We start from the raw sequence: 23,450 nt of genomic DNA on the forward strand, positions 1-23,450 counted from the left end.
GCTAAAAGTAATCAAATAACACACAGAATAACAATAATGGTATATGCAATTTAAAAGTAAGAGTGTGGTAAAACAGGAAAGAATTGTGTTTTGATACTGAACTATAATAATTCTCTGTGGTTTTATTGAAGAACTGCAATCTAAAACACCTGAAGAACATTGTAAGAAAATATGTTCTTTGCCTGGAGGCACTGATAGACTTCTTGTTGCTTAAGGAAAACTGGGACTAAGCTTGCTAAGATTCTTTAAATGTTTTCTGAACTGGGAATGATGGTGAAAATGAGGCTGGATTTGGCAAACTGTTTTCACATTTCAGCAATTAAGAACGAGCTATTATACCTGTGTACATTTAGTTCAAATGTGGCCACAGTATATAACAAAACAAGCTAAATGTTACCCATAAATAATATATCTCAACAGCAAATGGTTGTACCTCTCAAAAGTTCTCATTAGAACACATAATGAAATAAAAACAAGTTTGCTTTTGTTGCATTTTTTTCTTAAAGAAGTTGTCTCAGGGTTAATAGAGTGACTTGCGGTATGCAACACATGCTATTTAGAATGTAGGATTGTTGTGCTGCAAAAAGGCAACAAAACTGAGGAGCAGAATCAAACAGTCATTGTTTTCTTAATGGAAGTTTTCCTACATGCATCTGGCTTCTTAGGATAAGTCACTGAATCAGTTTTAAGAATTTAGATTCCATTATTCTAAGCATTATCTAATTAACTTTTATGGACTTCTTGCCTCAAAGCCACTAATAAACCCCATGATATTTTTTGCCACTGATATGGAATTGTTTCCTTTCTCCCCCTTTTTTAAAGAACGGATTGGGATCAATGGTTGATGATGGGGATCATTGGAACAGCAATCGGAATTCTAGGTTTCCTGACTCATCAAATAATTGATTCCCTCATCAGATTAAAATGGGGCTTGGTGGAAGACTATCTTCAGGTAAAAGAAAATTATACAATATAGCTTTTATTACAAAGTTAAACTCAACTGAAATGTTCTTGTCTGATTATAGGATTATGTTACATTCATTACCTTTCTCCCTGCTCAAGTATTGAATATAGTTACCTGGGGATTTTAAATTGTGGCTGGGTCACATCAAGATAAGGTTTGCTTTATTTTGCTTAACATATTATGTTGCAACAGCTACTATAACCCATAAATGAAGTTTATGCCTTAGCATCTTTTGCAGTTCCAGCCAAATATGACTCAGCCATCAACATGCTTAAGCACACTATGGCTTGGTAAGATGTATAGATCCGATCACTGCATACTTCATACTTTCTCTTCACAAGAATGCCCATTTTTATAAAAAGGTCTTTGTCCCTGTTTGCTTGTATAACAATGCAGTGAGGTCATTTTCCTGTTAACTTAATACTAGGTGAGTTTTTTTCCAGCCCCCAAATGAGGACAACTAATGATAAATGCCAGTTTAGAACAGAATACTTTGTTGGCCATGTGTGATTAGACACAAAGGAATTTGTCTCCAGTGGAAAGCTTGGTAATAGCCTGTGATTTCCAAATGAGGCACAATTAGTTAGGATAGGGATTGTACATTTGCATGTTGTAATCCATATGATACGGTGACTTGTTTTTTCTGACTTTTGTTGTCTACATATCCACATATGCCTATTTGAGTCAACCAGGCAGGGACAGTTTTAGAAGCAGCCATATGAGTCAAAGGTTTGCATGCAACTATATCTGGGCCATATAAATCTGGATAACACTAAATGGCAAGCAAAAGATAATGAAGTAACACATATACACACACAAGGGAAGAACGATAATATGGGCAGAGGTTCTATAAGGGAGTTCTAAGAAAGTTAAAATAGATTATGTGATGAAAAGAGAGTTGGAGCTTTGATCATGAATTCACAGTTTTTTGACACCTTCCCCCTATCACACAGGGTGGGGCAATGGCACCTAATATGCTTTAGAAACCTGCTAAGATGAATTGAAAAGCTTACGTCCAATTATCCAGTTGGAGTTCTTTCTTCCACACAGCGATTAAAGCAACCCTATGCAACATACCAGGTCCTATTTAGCAATTCTTCCCATTTTTCTTAAAGCTTATTCATTGAATCTAATAAAGAAAATGGTGCTTCTTTGTCTATTTTGGAGAAAAAAAAATCTAATTGAAAAATGTCAGATAGTTTTGGAGGCCTGTTGCTGCCTATTCTTCTTTTATTTATATTGAGAGTCAGATCAAACGGAAGTGCTGAATGTTTGAAGAAATTTGCATATTATTGAATGTGTTGACAACAAGGACACAGTTGTCAGCAGGGGAAGCCTGATGAATAAGTAGTTCAGCACATCTGGTCTTTATTTTAACCTGGCAAAGGTTAAAAACATCACTGTGAAATTGAAAGCAAATGAAAGCTTTAACCAATATCTATAAGACAGCAGCCAGAAGAAACAAAAGGCATTTGTCTTTGCGCCATTGAATTTGGCCATAATGAAAAACATGATAGGGTTTACTTCAGCTGGAAGAAGGTCCTGTTTTTGTCCTGCTGGTGCTTTGAGACTGAAAGCAAACATGACCAATATATTCTTCCATTACCCTGCAAGTTTTAACTGTCACACTTCCAATTTTTATAGAAATTATCTTTCAACCACGTTGCTCTATTCACCTGGCCTACTTATAAAAAGCATTACCTCACTGAATCCAGTAATTCAATGGAGCTTTCAGAAGCAAGCCCATTTGGATCTTCAATAAAGTATCAGGCTTTGCAGAATAGTCTTTTCTCAGTAGTTTATCACATCCTTGCCCAACCCTTAATTCCCAATCAAAATGTCCATTGGTCATGACTGATTATGGCCTTTAAAGGGGATGGAGTCATAGTCCTCAATATATCCAGAATATTGCCTGACCTTGGACCTAAGCCTTCTTTTTATATTATCCTATCCCTTTTTGTGTGTTTCATTCATAAAGTTCTGGTGATTCATTCTGATTATGTGCTTGTTTCAATGAAATGTGCAATATATTATCCATACCACAAAGCAGATTATGCAGATAAAATTGGATTAATACATATATGTGATGCCCATCTCATTTCCCTTTCCATTCTATTTTTACTTCCCTGATATAGTTCTTCTGGTACATTTTGTTTGTTCCATACATTGTGTGATCCAAACTTTTGAACTCTGAGATTCTAAAAGTGCAAAATAGAGCACTGTAAAAAATAAGCATGTCTTCTTTTGGGGTATGATAACTTTAGAATTAATAGAACTTAAACTACATGAGCAACAAGGTATTTACCATATTTCTGATGCTGTATTACATACTCTTAAAATCTATCCTAAAAGGGCTGATAGACCCACAAAAGCAGAGTTTTGAAAGCATTGAGAAAGTTATACTTTCTGTGTAAAAACTGCAGAATTCAGAGAATACACAAGCATTGATTTATTGCTAACAATGCAGAAGATCCTTTAAAAAAATCAAGTGTGTGATACAAATAAATGCCTGTTTTTATGTTGATAAATGAAAACTGAATATAAATAGTCTGAAAAATGTAGCTGAGATATAAAACTACTGTCAATGGCATTTTAATATCTTGCCATTCTGGAACTCCAGCATAAAAAGGGTGTTTAAAACAGTGAATTTCAAAAGTATATTTCAAACTATCCAGAGTTGGATAGTCTATAAATTAAATAAATAAATATGCAACTCTTCTAAATCACTTTGCTCTTAAATGTTACTCATGTCTTCTTGGATGTAGAGGACACCTACATTGAGTTTTGATCATGGTCCTGTTTGGTGTCAGATTATTTGCTTCTAGCTTTTGCAGATTAAAGTCCCCACAATTCATTCTTAGCTTTCTTCCACTAAACAGTCAGTGGCAATATGGTCAATACCTTTCTTTTTTCCCCATTCCTAATGTTTTCTAACAAATGCAGGGTCAGCTTTTTTTTACCCATGATTAACTGAGTTGCAATGGAAATTGATTGACCAGCTTATCAACCAAGCCTGACATTGCAGGTTTGAGAGAAAGCTTCTGGCCCAAAGTTGTCCAGCAAGCTTTCATGCTTAAGGTTGAGACTAGAAGTCACAATCTTCCAGGTACTAGTCTGGCGCATTAATCATTAAACAAAACTGGCTCTCAATATCTTCCTTTCTTTTGTAGGGAAAAATGTCCAGGAACATTTCAATGTTGACTTCTACTGCTGATCTTAGTTCTGAGGCTTGTCTTTGGATCTTATATTGAGTACAGTAACATTCTGGGTCAAAATAGAGATGGTGATTAGCTAATGTCTGATCAAAGACAAATAACATAAATTATGGGTATTGACAAAGCATCATGAGTGCAGATAGGGATGTTCACAGGGATCAGATTACTTCCATCCAAAACAGAGGATACCTGCAAAGATATCACTCAATATAAATATCAAAATATAATGCACAATGTAGCAATAAAGCATCTACAGGGCAAGAAGGGTTTTTTAGACTTGGACTGTGAATAATTGTTAATGCTAAGAGATTGCAAAGAATGGTTTTTTGATATCAAAGACTTAGAATAGATTTTAGCACACAGGTTCTTTGTGAATTTTGCGTCATCAAGATTCTGTTAAAACCCTGATTCTACTAGCCATATGTAAGGAAACTTGAGAAAATTATGGAAATGTTTCCAAGACTGAGGTAAATACCACTTACATTTGTGAAGTGGTAGATTCGGGTTTATGTATCTGATCTTCCTGAATTATTACAGAGAACCACATGTTTGCAATTTACAGTCAAAATATCTGGCTTGAGGCAACAGCAGGAAATTTGTGGTAATTTGCTGAACTATTTCATCTTTGAGGCATCTTTGACGTTTAGCCACAAGTGAGTCTAACCTCAGTATCATGACATTTTTGCAAAAGCATGGGAGCCAATTTACTTGTGATGGGCATCCCAGCAGACATCTTGACTCCATCCAATCCAATAAAAAAGCAAAAAAAAAGTTTTAAGGTGGAACAATATTTTGCTGAAGATATAAAGTAGGAAATATATGGGTTTCTGTGATTATTTTATAAAATACTCACTAATGATTAATGAATTGGATGGAAATTGTCACAATTATCCTCAAATCAATGGGATTTATTTCAGAATGTGTACCAAAGGTCTGCTTTCAATATCACCAGCCTGTATCAAATCGGTTGGGTATTTATATAAAGCTGGTAGTAAAAATATTTGTTTAGTTGGAATGATAATTATAGATGTAGCTAAATTACAAGATGATTAGCAAAGTCAGGAATGCTGACATTAACTATTATAGTTGGAACTAGACAAATTATTAAGTCAGTATCTTTTCAAAATTAAAGTAAACACTATATACTAAATATATGCAATAATATGTGAAACATTCTGAAGCTACTATTTTTAGCTTAAACAATGTAGTCAATTTAGTGTGCATTTATTTAAAAATAAATGTATAAGTCTAAATATATAAATACAGAAGATGGCTTTCTGCTTGTGTGAGTGCATATAAATGCACTGCTTCATTTTTTATTATAAGGCTTGGAGGCTAATGACGTAGCTTATTTGATGAAACAGCTAGGGACCGCAACATGTATTTGAGTGTGGGGGGAAGGAATTCTTCATATTTATTAAATGATAAAAATAGCACTAGACATTGGCAGAGATGCAGTGAATATTATACAAATAAACATATGCTTAGCCTCAACACATAGATGGTTGACATCAGCAATTGTACGTCTGTTTTGAGCTAGCAATTCACAATTGTCATGTGGATTTGATTGTGAACCCAAATCTGTCTGAAGGTGAGGGATGAAAGTCAAGAGTTCAGCACAAAGAGTAAACATTATTATAGATGTTCATGACCATGATACTACTACCATATTTGCTGATACCTGATGGACAATGATGTTTCTGTGGACTGGCTGAACCCTTTAAGCAGAGTTGGAAAGATAATTTAAGTAGACAACTCCAAAGTCTGCTCAGTGCAGGACTACAAATTAAAAACTCTTTTATCTTCCAGCAAAAGGAAGAGTGATTGGCACTACTGTTGATTTGCTTCATTGTTATTATTTTTTCTGAAACCCTCTTCCTGAAAATTAAAACCTTTGCCTGTTTTTGTATTCTGAGATAATAAAACACAGGTTATGGTTTATTTTGTGTGCTACTCTTTAAAATACCTGAAATATGCTTTTATAATTCTCTTTATTCATATTGTTGGAGATCAGACCATCTCTTTGCACCTACAAGCCTATTTAACCACTAGAGCCAATGACAAGCCACTAATAAGGGTGTTCATACCCTATTCCTAAGTTCAGTTCTGTCCTGTTCTTTTGTTAGTTAATGAATCTCTTAAGCAATAAGGCAATTTCCTTTCTCTATCCTTTCCTCCCTCCCTTCAGACTTCATTACACTTTAAAATGTATGTATTTATTACATTTATATGCTGTCCATCTCACTATTGAAACAACTCTGGATAAAATATAGTTTATACAGAAGTGAAAGTTTTATGTCTTCATATACTTCTTAATAAATCAAAGTTTCAGTTCAAGTACAATGCATGTCTGTTACTATTAATTGACAGCTGGGGTAAGCCTACACTCTATGCCAAATAAAGCAGATGAGCATTTTTGAAGATGAGCATTTTTAATGGGATGTCCTGTTACTTAATTACTCAGGATTCTTCTGCTTTTGTACAGGAGCATACTCTTTAACAAGGATTCATGCTGAATTCAGATCTCCTACATGTATTTCCCCCAAGCTAAAATATACCCAATTTCCATTCCTCTGGTCCATTGTGAGGTCTTTTTCATATGATAAAGACAGTATGTAGATCACAGACAGTATGTAGATTAAATAAATCTTAGGATGTCATACAATGCTTTAACAGAATATGTACAGTAAATGAATGTGATAAGAGTTATAACATTCCTCTTTCGCTTACCATGTATTTGTAAAATGGACAGAAAGGCAACTTTCACATGACCTGGATTTACATGTTGGGAATTGGACTTGCGATGATCATTTTATCATCGGGATTAGTTGTGGTAAGTGTTAAATATCTTACTTAACAATCTGAAACAATTTCTGAAAGATGGGAGATGTTTCCTTATAATGAAAAAAATGAGAGCCCAGTACAAATGAGAACTCACTGTTTACGCTACCATACTTTAGAAAGCAAATTTTAAACATTAACATTATGATGGACAATGCCCTATTCTTAAACTAACTTATTACTAGGGCTATCATATTTGGGCTGTAAAAATCTGCATGATCATGAGATCACAACAGTATCATTTTATATGAAAACTTGATTTGGGAAGTTACTTGGTTTCTACCACTCAGCCAGTTTGTAAAGTTCCTATGATTTTACCAAAATTCTACTTTACGTGCCTGTGCACACACACACACACACACACACACACACACACACAGAGAGAGAGAGAGAGGGGGGGGCAGGGGAGGTAGGTAGATTTGGTAGAACTGTTCTCTGCTTCTCAAACCCATGCAATCCACTAGTTAGATTATTTCTGACAAAGCATTGTTAAGATATTATAACTCCTAGGATTCTTTGGGACCAAGCATTATGATTTAAGTAAACAAGTAAATTTCTGATTAGAGCAACAAAAACTTAGATTTAACTATGAATATGATAACCATAGTAACACTCTTCCTTTTTTTTTTTTTTGTAGTTCTTTTGTCCAACAGGTGCCCCAAGTGGATTACCTGAAGTCATTGGTTTTCTGAATGGCACATCTATTCAGCAAATTTTTAATATTAGGACTTTTGCAGGAACATTTGGCTCTTGTGTTCTAGCTGTAGCATCTGGACTCTTCTGTGGACCAGAAGGTCCTATGATTCATTTGGGGTAAATAATTTATGCTTTTAAAACTGCATACTGATAGAAAAATAAAGCATTTCGGCATTAATTAAACAGATTCTACTGTATGAATCACATAAAAGGGAGTTAATGTTCTAATTCAACATGTCAGATAAGGAAGGATACACATTCTAACAAAGTGCAGCTCATTGTAATGGAAAACAATTAGGTTTTACTAATCCAAGTACAGTTCTATAACTTTTCTGACAAATACCGACAGAATGTGGGGTAACCTAATAAACATTTATTATATTTAATGGATACAAATTCAGAAATAAGTGGAGGGTAAAAGAAAAACTTGGACAAGGAAGACATAGAATGGAAAGAATCCAGATGACTGAAGAAAAGTATGTTATGCTCAGTTTTACCATAAATTCTCAAATGTGAATGAATATATAATCATTAATCTGAAAAATATAAATAACTCTATAACTTGATCAGGTGTATTTTGTTTTTGTTTTTTTAAAATTTCATGAAAATTAATAAGGAGAGTCATGTTTGCAAATGTTTTTTCTAGGGCAATCATAGGATATGGATTGAGCCATTTCAGACCAAAGATTCTTAGAATTTATTTTCCTTCCATCATCAGAATTTGGAATACAGCTGACAGGTATGGAAATTTATTAACTGTGTGCTTCTAAATTGTTCTTGAAATAAAATAAGGACTGCCTCAGATTAGATAATGGAATGTATGAGAATGAAAATATCAGGTGAGTAGTGGACCAAAGAAATGATGTCGATTTAGCATTTGCATGTACTTAGACTTTAATAATATATTTGATAAAGTTGGTCATAGCCTCCTTTCTGACAAATTACAATGTAGGATGGAGGGTTCCATTACTAAATTGATTTGCAGTTGGCTGAAGAACTGCAGCTATTATCAGGTTCTTATGACATGCAGAGGATGACATGCAATGAGGTACCTCAGGATTCTCTCCTGGGTCCAATATTCTTCACTATCTTAAAAAATAATGTAGATGAGGGGAATAAAACTCAATTTGCAGATGACGTAAAGCTGGGGGAATTGCTAACACCCCAAAAGATTGTTCAAAAGGAACTTGATACACTTGAACATTGGGCTCTAGTCAACAAAATGTTCTTCAACTATAAATATAAGGTTCTGCACTTAGACAGGAAAACATATATGCACAAATAGAAGCTAAAGGGTATATCTGACTATGAGAGCTGTTAAGCAGTGGAACAAACCTGCCTCCTGAAGGAGGTGCTCTATCACTCTTTTTAAAATAAACAAATAAATAAATAAATTGGATATTCATTTTGTCTGGAAGATTCTTGAACTGGGCAAGGACCTGGATTAGAAGACCACCAAAGTTCCTTCCAAGCCCAGACAATGTTTGTATGACATATTTGTAACAGAATACACAAACACTTCATTTGGGGATAAATAAGTTTCCATCAGAAAAATTCAATGGTGGCATCCGGATACTATCTTCTGTTTTTAATTCCATCTTTACTTCTCTTTATTTCTTAACATAAAAAAATCCCAGTAGTGAAAGTTGGGACTTATTGTCCCCCATCTTCGGAAGTTGGTTGCATTGATTGCAATAATTAGAAATCTCAAAGGATGTGCTGTGAACATTTGGGACCCATCTTTCTTCAATATCTTTATATTTCCACTGCAGAAAAGAATAGCAAGCCGTTTATGCAATACATGAACAACATCACTTTTCCAGTGATGCAGGGGAGGGGACTGACAAAAAAGTCAAGATAATGGCCACAATTGTCCAATCATAGCCATATACACCTTTGAGTGTTGAACACAAAAAAGGGTCAGGGCTTCAGTTGTGTGACTATAACCACCATCTTAAGTTTTTTTTTAACCATATGCTTATATCTATTACAAATAAGCATACATTGGGAGACTGGGTTGCACTACAAATCTTCAGTCTGACCTTCTCCAAAGCTGTAGCCTCAATTTACAACCAGAATAGTCTGTGAGACACCAAGATGGAGAAAGATTATATAATATATACGAAAGCAACACATCAACTTAGGGTGATTTTTTTAAATTGGGAAAAGAAAATTAGAGAGATTAGAGAGATCAATTAATGCTATACTTTTGGGCACAGTATTTCTGGAATATAGGTGGCACAAAAATATGATAAAGTTGCCAAATCAAATGCATAAAAGAATATCAGAATTTAATTTTCTGAAGCTGATTTTTGATTGTCTTCTGTCATGAACTGACATAGTGGCTGGCTTATCATATTACGTGATGTGAAAATTTTCTATTCACATGAACTAGCATAAAATGCTAAATTTTTATGAAGTAATAAACTTTCAAGATATTTGGATATGATAAATCAGCAGTTCTTGCATTATGAATATGAGTTCAAATCCTATCTTTTATTTGTAAAATGATGGCATTTGCAAATCCATGGTGTAGCCAGAAAGTTTTGTTTTAAACAAAATGCTAGTGTTATTGTTCATGTCAAGCTCAGATTTTGGAAAGGGTTGAAGGATCAAATTCTATTGCTTTAAAACAGTGATTATGAAAATATGTAAATAACATCCAAACCTTTGACCATACTGTTTGTTGTATCTCCAAACAAAAAGCTATTACAAGTTATCTGTGGCTCAAGGACAACTTAACAGCCCAAATAAACAAAATATATTTTGTCTTTTAACTGGCTTCAGCAATTTGTGAAAGAAATATGGTATGTGTTTCTTAAGCTGTTACTTATGGAAAACATTTGGCCCATGACCAATAATGTAGACTTCAGAAATATCTTTGTACATTCACTTAAGACCATGGAAACTTAATTCTACCTGAACTGCATTATAGCCAACACACTGGGTTCTGAACCTTTGTTCACAAAAGACCTTGATCTGATTCAATTTGACAAACCAATTCTAAACAAAACTATTTTTGTGTTAGCTGTAACATACTTAAATATTGGGACTCAACTGTAATATGTACCTACATAAAGTAGATGGCTTAGAGTTATGTTTTTCTTTTTCCTTTTCTTTCTTATCTCACAAATCCATGATTAATATTTGGACTGAGATGTCCAGTTGTATAAAGTGCACTATTGTTTTATCATGTAATATAATCCTATAGATTTTTTAAAAACAAAACTTTCTTATCTTTGTTACAGAAGGAATTTTGTTACAGCTGGTGCAGGAGCAGCACTTGCCTCTGTATTCCATGCTCCTGTAGGTGGACTTTTATTTACACTAGAGGAGGTGGCCTCTTTCTGGGATATCAAATTGGCCTGGCAAACATTCTTCTGTTGTTTGATGGCTGCTTTCACTTCAGATTTACTATCCTCTTCTCTCTATGGATTTGTATATGGGGGTCAATTTGGATTTTTCAAAGCTGAGAAGAGGATTTTATTTTGGGTATGTATTAAGTTGATACCAAATCAAATAATGTCAACTCCCATATTTCTAAGGGGCAATTAAAAGCAAAGTCTTTTATCGATAACATCCTCCTTTATCTGGGGTTGTTTAGGACTATAGTTAAACATTATAAAAATAAAATTGTCAACAGGTAGCAGGTAATTGAAAATTGGCATCTCAGTTTATAGGGGAGTTCAGTAAGGTTCTGAATGCTACTGAGTTGATATTTGCTTTGCTGAGTTTATTTTGGGAATCATCACCAATATGCATGTCCTGGAACTAACTTGACTAGTTGACCACTTTGATTATTTAATCCCTTTCAGTATGCATTCAATCCTGATTATGGAATGGGAATGGCATTAGTCACACTTTTAGATAATCTCAGGTGAGAGTGGAATGAAAGTTGTACATTCATCCTTGTTTGATGGGATCTCTTAGCAGCCTTCACTACCATTGATCATGGTGTCCTTTTGGACCAACTTTTGGGATTGAGGGTGATTGGCAATGTATTGTGCTGGGTTCCCCTTCTATCTCCAGGGTTGATATCAGTCAGTGGTGACTGAAAAGGGGAGAGATTCCTAGTATGTGAGGTGCTGCTTTTTCTGCTCCTATTCAACATTTACATGAAACCACTGGGTGAGCTCATCATTGCCATGGTCTGAAGTATCATTAGTACCCAGATGATACGTAATTATACATCTCTGTCTAAGCAAACTAAGTGTGCTTTTGATATCTTATCCCAGTGCCTGGAAGCTGTGAGGCTCTGGACAGGGAACAACAGGCTTCAGCTGAATTCTGGCAAGAATAAGTGGTTCTGGGTTTTGGGGCCTGCCATTTCTGGAACTGTGACATCATGGTGCTAGATGGGATTGACTGCCTCAAACAGATAGGTACATTTCTGGATCACTGCGCAAATGGATTAGGTGCATTTCTGTCAAACAGGCAATAAGTAGTCAAAATAAGGAGTGCCCTATCAAACCCTGTACCAGTTAACAGCGGTGTCCCCCAAGGCAGCATTCTAGGCCCCACTCTCTTTCTAATTTACATAAATGACCTTTGCGATCATATTAAAAGCAACTGCATCTTCTTTGTTGATGACGTAAAACTATTTAACACCACTGACGATACTGCTTTCCCTACAAAGCAACTTTGACTATGTGTCAGAATGGTCGAACAATTGGCAACTTCAAATCTCAACCAACAAATGCTCTGTTTTACACATTGGCAACAAAAATCGGAACACTAAATACAAACTGGGCGGATACCACCTTGTAGATGGCCCTCACTCTGTCAAGGATCTAGGAGTACCCATTTCAAAAGATCTAAGCCCCAGAGCTCACTGTAACAGCATTGCCAAGAAGGCATTAAGAGTTGTTAACCTAATTTTGCGAAGCTTCTTCTCCGGTAACATTGAACTGCAAACCAGGGTATACAAAACCTTCGCCAGACCAATTCTTGAATATAGCTCATCTGCCTGGAATTCACACTGTATAACGGACATTAATGCAATTGAATGAGTCCAGACATATTTCACAAGATTACTCTATTCCTCAGCTTGCAATAGAGTACCTTATACAACCAGGCTTAAAATTTTGGAGCTAAACAACTTAGAACTATGCCACCTACAGTCTGACCTAAGCTTCGTACGCAAAATTGTCTGCTATAATGTCCTACCTGTCAATGATTACTTCAGCTTCAACCACAATGGGCAAACAATAGATACAAATTCAAAGTAAACCGCTCCAAACTCAATTGTAGAAAATACGACTTCAGCAACAGAATGTGCAATGCCTGGAACTCACTACCTGACTCTGTTGTTACATCCTCAAACCCCCAAAACTTTAATCTTAAACTGTCTACCATGGACCTCACTCCATTCCTAAGAGGTCTGTAAGTGGGGGCATGAATAAGTGCACCAGCATGCCTACAGTCCCTGTCCTACTGTTCCCATTTATTCTTACTCATTTATTATGTATATAATATACTTATACCTGTTTATACTTATATGTTATGTTCATACTTATATTTGTTTTTCTCATACATGCTTGACAAACTAAATTAAATAAATAAAATAAAAATAAATAAAATTTCTAGACTTGCAACTCCTATTTAAAGAGCAGGTGAGTCATGGATATCATTTGTGAGAAAGAAACTCCTATAAAATAAATATTTCTGGACTTTCTCAACTGTGTTAATATCAGATATGTAATGTGGGTTCCAGACTGATGAGCCGTATTCGAGTATTGGTCTAGCAAATGTTTTGTATGCTCTAGTTGTTAGTGTAATAATATATTATTATATATAATATAATAATATATTATAATAATAATAATGCTGATACAGTTCTACAGAGGAATTATTGAGTCTACCATCTGCACCTCTATAACTGTCTGGTTTGGTTCTGCAACCCAACAGGACAGACACAGACTTCAGAGGATAATTAGGACTGCAGAAAAAACAATTACTACCCACCTGCCTTCAATTGAGGACCTGTATACTGCACGAGTCAAAAAGAGGGCTGTGAAAATATTTACAGACCCCTCACATCCCAGACATAAACTGTTTCAACTCCTTCCCTCAGAATGACACTATAGAGCACTGCACACCAGAACAACTAGACACAAGAACAGTTATTTCCCGAAAGCCATCACTCTGCTAAACAAATAATTCCCTCAACACTGTTCAACTATTTACAAAATGTACACTACTATTACTGTTAATCTTCTCACCACTCCTTATCACCCATCCCCTCCCACTTGACTGTTTCTTAGTATGATTTGATTGTTGATTGTATCCTATGACTATCATTAAGTGTTGTACGCTATGATTCTTGATTCTTAACTAATGTACCTTTTCTTTATGTATACTGAGAGTATTTACACCAAGACAAATTCCTTGTGTGTCCAATCACACTTGTCCAATAAAGTCGTCTTCTTCTTCTTCTTCTTCTTCTTCTTCTTCTTCTTCTTCTTCTTCTTCTTCTTCTTCTTCTTCTTCTTCTTCTTCTTCTTCTTCTTCTTCTTCTTCTTCTTCTTCTTCTTCTTCTTCTTCTTCTTCTTCTCCTTCTCCTTCTCCTTCTCCTTCTCCTTCTCCTTCTCCTTCTCCTTCTCCTTCTCCTTCTCCTTCTCCTTCTCTAATATTACCAGAGAAAAAGCTACATAAGATTAGGTTAACAACTCTTAACGCCTTTTTGGCTATGTAGTTACAGTGGGCTCTAGCACTTAGATCATTAGAGATGAGTACTCCAAGATCCTTGATAGAGTTTGGATCATCAACAAGGTCTTGACTATTCAGCCTGTATTTTATTTTCTGATTATTTTTTTTGCCAATATGTAGGACAGAGCATTTATTTGTTGAGATTTGAAGTTGCCATTTGTTTGACCATTCTGATACATAGTCAAGGTCTTTTTGAAGGGTAGTAGTATTGTCTGTGGTGTTGAACAGCTTTACATCATCAGCGAAGAGAACGCAGTTGCTCTTAATATGATCACAGAGGTCATTTATGTAGAGTATGAAAAGAGTTGGTCCGAGAACACTGCCTTGGGGGACACAACTGTTGACAGGTACAGAATTTGATAGGATGCTCCCAATTTTGACCATTTGTTGTCTGTTTGACAGGAGTGCTTCTATCCAGTTATGCAGGTGTCCAGAGATACCGTAAGATTTTAGTTTTAGGAGTAGTTTGTCATGTACTACTGAATCAAAGGCTTTACAGAAGTCTATGTAGATTGCGTCTATAGCTTTGCCTTGATCGAGTTTGAAGATGGGGATGACCATGGCTTGTGAACATAGTTTTGGCAAGGAGCTGGTCCTGAAAGATTTTTCAAAGATTATGCTTAGAGGTTCAGCTATGGCAGTGGATAGCTATTTTAAGAAGTAGGCACATATTCTGTCTGGTCCAAGAGATAGAGATGGTTTTAGATTGCGTAGTGCTTTTTCCACATCGTCTTCTGTAAAATCGATATGTATTAGATCATTGTAGTTGTCTGTGGTTCGACTAGGAAATACTGGGCATGATCCATTGCTGTTTACAAATACTCAGCCAGAATTGTGAGAATGTGTTCAAGAGGTTGGCTTTAATAGTGTTATCGTTGCAGTCTTTACCATTAGGTCATTTCAGGGGTGGGATGGACCGTGAGTCTTTTAGTTTGTTGTTTACAAAATTGTAAAAAGCGTGGGTGGAATTGGTGCGTAGAAGGTTTTCTTCTTCTTTAAAGTGATAATTGGTGCATTCAGTCTTTATCTGGTGGCATAAATTTTTGTATCGGCTTTTGAAGTTGGCAACGTGACCAGATTTGTTTTTCTGTCAAAATTTTGTTAGGCAGCTATAAAGTGTTTTTAGGTGAAGCTTTATTTTTAATAAGTACTCTAAGCATGTGACAAAAGTAGTAATTTCTAACAGAAAAACAATAGGAAAATTTATTTACTTCCTTCACATGCTTTCTCCATTCACCAAAAGAATAAAAGAAAAGAAAAAAAACCTTTTGGAATATTTATTGCCTTTCTTTTAACTAAGATAGCTTTATAACTTCTCTTTCAGTCATCTCTGAAATCTCACTAAATAAAAACTTACAACAATTGTGCTTTGAAAAGAACCACCAGTTTAGCCTGGCTGATAAAGAACCTAGTAGAATGGAAACCAGTGAGGTGGAGATTTCTGATTTTCAGCCCAGAGAAAGGCATTTTGTAAACAAGTGACAGATAGTAGGAATATTCAAAACTGGGAAATGAGTAGTTTCTCAAAAGATAGAATGAAGCAACCCAGAATTTAAACCACAAACCAGAAAGGAAAGTTCTCGGTGCTTTAAATCAGCAATCCTCAACCTTTGTGGCTTGGCGGCCTGGCTAAGTGGGGGGGAGGGAAATTGGGCTGCACAAGTAACAGGCTGGCACATGTACGCATGTACTCAACCCTTGTGTGAGCAGGATGGCACACACACATGCAGCTCAACTTGGGCAAGCAATGGACTGGCACACATGTGCACAAGTACCCACTGGGCCACTGCTTTGCACAAGTTGGGCTGTGCGTGCTCTAGCCAGCCACTCGCATGGCCCAATCCTGAATAGGCCATGCGAGTGTATTTTAATCTTCAAGATAAGAAGGACCATTGGAGACAACAAATGTTCTGGAAAAAAAAACTTTGGTGATGACCTATAAACTATTATAAGACCAATCTGGTTTTATGCACCTAATTTCGTTTTATATATAGAATGGTTGCATCATGTACCTTTTATCCTGGAGGCTGCTATATATCAAATAATTGGCAAAAATTACAGAACTTTTTATTTTGTCTCCTTTCTGTTTAGGTTAAGAACTTACTGGATATGAGCGTGTTGGCCTTTCTTCCGGCCATCTTCCTTGGAATACTTGGGGGTCTTTTAGGAGCTTTTTTTGTTTTCCTGAACATAAGGATTAATAAAATACGTCTGTGGTTCTTCAGCACAATTAAAAAACCATCCCTCAGAAAATCAATCAAACTTCTTGAATGTATTCTGATCTTTGTAAGTATTGAATGTTATTTTCTTGAGCATTCAAAGATATATTTATACCAGATTCAGAATGGTAAAACATAGATATTTAGACACTTTTTCAATTTACTTTTTCAATGTAGGCTTTCACTGTTGGGTAGTGTTGGGCTTCCAGGTTTAGTGACCATGGTCTAAACAACAGATTTCTTGACATTTTGCCAGCAGCTGTGGTCTGCTACACAGTAGATTTCTTCTAAATATGCCAACCATAGTTTCTGGCAAATGTCAGTAAATCTATTTTCTAGATCATAGTAACTAAGCCCTGAAGTTCAACATTTCTCAATTTTTAAACATTTCAAACTGGCAGTGTTTCAGTCCCTACCTGTTAGACTATAAGAAGGAATTTCCCTAGAAATTGGCTTTTCCAGGGAAACTACTGCTTCATCATCTGCATTACATCATGCGTCATGGTGGCGCAGTGGTTAGAATGCAAACTGATGTGATCAGATAAGTTGAAGTACAATTCTAACACACTCCCAAACTTGTTGATTGAATTCATGCCAAATACAGAGTGGTATTTTGAATTAGATTATTATCATCAAACATTAAGCTGTAACATGACCCGATTTGTCAGTTAATTGTGTTGCAGTTTATTTTAGATGAACTGAAATTTTCAGAAACAGATCTTTCTCCTTTAATGAAGTGCAATATTCTTGTCTCTCCCAATCCAATGCCTTCCATTATTTCACTCATGTAGCCCACCATTCCTAGAATTCATTAGGCAATGGCATTCAACAATTAATTTTTAGTATCTCTAGAGAGCAACAATTTGCAGAATGGGAGACTACCAAACTAACAGTCTGGAGACCAGCAAACTATGGGTAAAAATAGTTTTGACAGTTCTAGCACTATGAAGATTATTTTTAATTGGATTATTGGCTTTGATTTTTTTCTCTTTCATGAGCTTAGATGCCCCTCTCTGAAATATTTTGTGAATCTGATAGGTAAAATTGCTTGATATAGATCATATGGATATATCTGTAGATGTTCCTGTGGTGTGAACTGGCTGATTTTAGACTATCATTCAACATTTCTTTCTGTATTTTAAAATACTATATGCAGGTTTTGACTATTACTGCTACGGTCTACTTGCCATATTTTTTTCATTGTACTCCTGTCAGGAGACTGCCAGCATCTGATCCAACTAGTAAGTCACAGAGGTAAGTAGTGAAAGAGATGGAAGCACATGTACTGTATATTAAAATGGCTCCTGGCTACTTCAGCTTGAGAACTGATTCAATTGTGCAGCTTCAAGGCATGTCATATGACCTGGGTGGAATACTTGGATAGCTAGACCATAAACATATTTCATAATGGAGGCACAGGAAATGGAATGTATGCTCATTTCAGATATGTATGTCTCATAGTTAGAAATTGGGTCATAATTTATGACAGTACCAGCATCCTTTCAGAGTAATGTCAAAAAGTATGGAATCAGGCCTGGCAGGAGCCACAGGGGGAAAAAAGGCAGTTTCATATGGAGGTTCCTTAAATAACTGCAGAACCTTTGGTGCTTGAATTGTTGACATCACAACACAAGATTCCTAAAGAGCCCTGTCTTCTGGATTAGGAGACGAGGAGGCTAATTGCCACATAACAATAGGAAGACAATTATAACAATTATATCATAACAATTATATCATATATCTAGGTAAGTGTCCTATTCCCCATAAGATGATTAAAATGTAAGAAACAGTATACATACAGTAGAACATAATAAATATTCACTAGTTTTAGAATGATTCACTGGAAAACAACTTTTTTGAATAGGTAGATGAGTGACTTCACAAGGAAAAAAACCATAGGTGAAAAATGTATTCTACTCAAACCACCAGCCAAATGTTTGACTGGCATTGAAAACAGTTTTTTTTTTTTTACTATATTGCATCTTTTGGTTCAAGAGATTTAGCTCAGATGAAATCTTGCATGTGAAGGAACTTTGCAAGCACATTAAGAGTTTCAGATGTACTGTGGGGAAAGGAGAACACAGGTAATAATTGCCTTAGCACCTGCATTATATATTTTTTATCATGAACTGATTATGATTTCTTTTCATTTTGGTTACAAGCATACATTATCTTAGCTGGCAAATATGCAAATATAACTGTAAACCAGCCACTTTACAAGGTAGATCAAATGAAACAGAATTTTTCAACCAAACCTTCAATGAAGGTAAGAGAAAAGAATTTCCTCTCCCTGTTCAAGCTTTGCTTAAATATTCTTCTACAAGATTCACATGCAGATGTTTTGCATACTGCTGCCTGGTTGTAATAATATATATATCAGTTTTACAAGATGCCATATGATGTTGTTAAACTTGGTTTTCATCGATATCTGGGTTCAAATTATGCCATTTTGGAAATTTGTGGACTTTCTGTACTTAAAACATTCTAATCATACTATACTCTTTCAATATTTTCTCCCAGAACAGTGATGGACAACACAGCAGTGTTTGCCCTATTTTGTAATCCCAGTTGGTACCACCAAAATTGCTAGTAAAACTGATAATATCCAGTGCTGTCAATTTCCTTCCTTGGTTTAAAAGGAGGCTAAATCAAATCTTTACTGTAGTTATTAACCAACATGTTGGGTAAAGGTATATTTTCAATGGAAAGAATTTTAAGGATAAAATGTTTCAGTTAATAGTTTAGCCAAGAATAAAGCTAAACGGATTAAAATAAGTGATGGGGTAAATTAAAAAGAGAAATTTTGACTAAAAGTAAAAGCCTCACCACTAATACAAGTGGTTTTGGCTAATACAAACAACAAGTAGTCCTAAATGTAATGCTAGAAGTAGTTTCATATCTAGCAAACTATCATCAAATACGTTCAGCTGCTCTTATTTACCATGTGGCTCATATTCAGCTACACATAATCTGAATATTTTACAACTGGTGTCAGATATCAGGAGCAGTACATATTTGTTGGATGGCAAATTCTGTGACATTATTCAGAAATGGAATAATTAGGACTTTATGGGGTTCCCTACAAAACTGGAAGTAAAAGAGGGCATGTTCAGTAGCATCTACCTTTCCCACAGGGACATAATGGCTGTGGTATCTTCTTTTACAGCATGTACCTACAGCAGAATTGAAGGCAGGACATTTTACTGGGCTAACGCGAAAGCCCTTGTATGTATTGGAACATCCAACTGCATGAGATATGCAGTTGATGCCATGATGTACCTACAACTTTCAGCTTTTAAAAATTGAATATTAGAATTTGGATTAGACAATTTAATCCATTTGGATTATATTTCCCCCCCGAATTTAAAGTAAAAGGAAAAAGACTGAAAAAATTGACCCAACCCCTTGATAAGATCATCTCATCATCAGACACATCCCCTGCCTATTAAATAATAATAATAATAATAATAATAATAATAATAATAATAATAATAATAATAATAATAATAATAGTAATAACGATAACAATAATAGCAGCAGCAGTCTTGGCCAAATAAAGTTGTTTGCAATTCTCATATAGGATATGTAAATTTATTATTTAAGTAAGACATTAAGCTACATAGCCAAGTCACAAAGAGTTGAATGACTTGTTTTCAGAAGTTGTTGGTGTTCCAATACTGAAGGTTTTAAAGAAGAGATTGGACAATCATTTGTCTGAAATGCAGTGATGGGATTCAAATATTTTTGTCACCGGTTCGGTGGGTGTGGTTTGGTGGGCACATGCGCATGAAACATGCACTTTGCGTAGGCGCAGAGGCATTTGCCCAGGCGCAGAGGCATTCCAACTCACATCCTGCAAGCCTGCATGATCCCGGTCACTTCAGCAGCTGCCGCGCTGCCCTCTTCTGTGCCATGCAAAGCAGCTGCGCTTCAAGTTCAGTGGATAAAAGTGACTATGGGAGCCCAGGCAGGTGGGTGGGTCTAACAACAGAGTGGCGGAGAGAACTGGTTCGATCTCCGCTGCTCATCGCTGCTACCGGCTCGCCAGAACCGGTAGAATACCACCACTGCTGAAATGGTATAGGATTTCCTGCTTAAGTAGCGGTTTGGATAGAAGACTTCTAAGGTCCCTTCCAACTTTATTATTCTGTTATTCTATTAAACATCCTTTTGAGAGAAAATATAGATCATTGCAATAACAGTAACAATAGCAACAACAGTGTACAAGCTGTGTCCATGGCATTTTATTGAGTGTGATGAACTAAAAAGAAAAGAGAGGAACGTGAATGTGCTGTATATCTTTCTGTCTGTGGTGTTTTACAAATCTAGATTATGAACTCTTCTCTTTTCTATCTGTCTCCATCCAAATTTAAAGCTGCTGCACTCCTGGCAGAAAATGGCATGAAAGGAATCATGTACTTATTCAGACGTGGAACTCATGAGGAATTTGGATATCCCTCTCTTTTTATGGCACTTCTTCTCTATTTCTTGATATCCTGCTTGACTGCAGGCTCTGCTGTTGCAAGTGGCTTGGTTATACCTATGCTGTAAGTATGATATTCAGTTTCTACTGCTTTGGGATGCTGTCATCTTTGCTAAAAAGCAAACTGAGGATATGGCACAAAGATTAAAGAGACACCTAATTTCTGCTCAAGATTTAAAATGGGGCTAACACTTGTCCTTTAACTTCCCCAAAGTTTTCTCCTATTACACAAAGGTGTTTTCCCCCCATCTTATTCTCAACATTTCAATATTTCAAATATTTCTTTTGAGGCTGTTTTTGAGCTACGCACATGTTTTGTTACACACACACCTTTCCATAATGTCATTCTTTGGTTCTGCTTCCTGAACTGAAAAACAGCCCTGTGGGAGAAGTTCCTTTGTAACAATTGTAGTTATGGAAGCATCAGGACACTTTTTAGTGGCATCTGCAGAGATGGCCAAATCAGTCAATATGATGAAAGCAGTATCAACATTGTTGAACTCCAAAGCTCCAGCTGTTTGATATAGCAATAGCACTTAGACTTATAAACCACTTTATAGTGCTTTACAGCCCTCTCTAAGCGGTTTACAGAGTCACCATATTGCCCCCAGCAATTTGGGTCCTCATTTTACCCACCTCAGAAGGATGGAAGGCTGAGTCAGCCCTGATCCTGGTGAGATTCGATCTGCCAGATTGCAGGCAGACGACTGTCAGCAGAAGTAGCCTGCAGTACTGCACTCTAACCACTGTGCCACCAAGGCTCTTTGATATGTGCTTTGAGGCATCACATATATGTTCTAAAGGGCAGAACTTACAGCACAGTGCAGCTTTCATAATTTTGAGGGGGGGGGGGGGGAAGCAGCCTGGGCTGTGAATACCCATAACACTTTAGGGGAATTATTGTGCAATAAAATATAAAATATTTACAAATATTAATTTGTTGATTTAAGCATGACTCCTAGTTACTATTGGATTTATTAATATAATTGTCTTGGCAACAATAAAGAAATGATTAGCCACTGACTTTATTTTATATTTTTTTAACACCCCAATTTAACTTGTAGCTTTCCTAGTGATCTAATCACTTCAGCCAGTTAGCCTGGAGCCACCCTTTGTTACTAAATTAAACATGAGAATCTTCTATTCCCATCCACAAGAGTATAACACAAATGTTCTCATTATAAAAAAAAATAATTTATCATCAAATAAGCACACTTTGAAGCATTTTCAGTGCAGAATGTGAGTCATTTTTTTTCTTTTGCAGATACATAGGAGCTTTATATGGGAGAATTGTTGGTTTGGTATTAGTTTCCATTTTTGGAATTCAGACTGATGAAAGTCATGCATGGATTGATCCTGGATTGTTTGCTGCAATTGGAGCAGCTTCCTTTTTCAGTGGTGTTTCAAGACTAACAATATCCCTTACAGTCATCATGGTATGTTTAAGATAACTTGTAGGAAGAGATGTTTGATCAAAAGTCTTAGATCAAAAGAGTATTTGATGAGGTGTTGCCTGACTGGGAGACTAACCGTATGGGAATGAGTGGCTGGAATCATTAGATTTTTGCCCTGAAGAAGGTTTTTTTTCATAAAAAAGTTTGAAAGATTTTTGCTACGCTGGGAAGGGATAATGAGAGACTTACTGGCTTCATCCAGATGTTGCTATTTAGGTGAAGTATAGCTGTTCAATGTAAAAAGAAAGTTATGCCCACAGGTCTGTAATAATTCTTTTTTTCTATCTTATGTTTATCTACAATATTGCCTTTCACAAATTGCCTCCCTAGGCAGTACAATAATTGAAAACTACATTAAGTATAGTATAAAATATAAAAAAACACACACAAAACAATACAATGTCACTTTAGAATAAAGTGCTTTTAAGGCTTTAATACCACTGGCATTCAGATTTTTTTTAATCTGACTGATGATGTCTAGAACTTGCTCTAAATTCTGACAAATGCTAGGATTTGAGGAATATCACATTTCTTAAAGAAACTGATAATTAGTTACCAGATAAATGTTTTTATACTTTTGACAAGGCATTATAAATAGAGATACTATGGGGAATTTGGGGAGAAGGCATAAGACTTAGATGACATGTAGCATTTTAGATATGAGGGTATGGGAACCAAATTCTTGGTTATTACAATCAACATCTTTATAGGTTTAGAGAATGTTCTTAAAAAAAGCTGCTTCTTAGGTCTGAAGAGCCAACAGCTCATCTTATTTCAGACTCTGATTTTGACACCAGAGCTAGATTCAAACAAATAAATCTCCAAGGTGTATTCCTTTGCTTTGGAAAAATCTAAACCTAGAAGATATTG

The 23,450-nt window shown here is 35.8% G+C and overlaps 1 protein-coding gene across 1 annotated transcript in view; it reads left to right on the forward strand.

Moving 5' to 3' along the window:
• The window catches only part of LOC148131465 (chloride channel protein C-like), a 71,731-nt gene that overhangs the window by 8,988 nt on the left and 39,293 nt on the right, over positions 1-23,450 (forward strand). The window contains exons 2-11 of the mRNA XM_087961711.1: positions 823-952; positions 6,932-7,012; positions 7,658-7,833; positions 8,363-8,455; positions 10,965-11,208; positions 16,516-16,710; positions 17,800-17,897; positions 18,806-18,909; positions 21,019-21,190; positions 22,391-22,562. Coding sequence (XP_087817837.1) covers positions 823-952; positions 6,932-7,012; positions 7,658-7,833; positions 8,363-8,455; positions 10,965-11,208; positions 16,516-16,710; positions 17,800-17,897; positions 18,806-18,909; positions 21,019-21,190; positions 22,391-22,562 — 1,465 coding nt within the window. The remainder of the gene's footprint in view (positions 1-822; positions 953-6,931; positions 7,013-7,657; positions 7,834-8,362; positions 8,456-10,964; positions 11,209-16,515; positions 16,711-17,799; positions 17,898-18,805; positions 18,910-21,018; positions 21,191-22,390; positions 22,563-23,450) is intronic.

This window comes from Notechis scutatus, chromosome 3 (assembly GCF_049901735.1).
Source record: "Notechis scutatus isolate UNSWTSFEM ecotype Mainland chromosome 3, rNotScu1.2, whole genome shotgun sequence".
In the NCBI taxonomy this organism is placed as follows: domain Eukaryota; kingdom Metazoa; phylum Chordata; class Lepidosauria; order Squamata; family Elapidae; genus Notechis; species Notechis scutatus.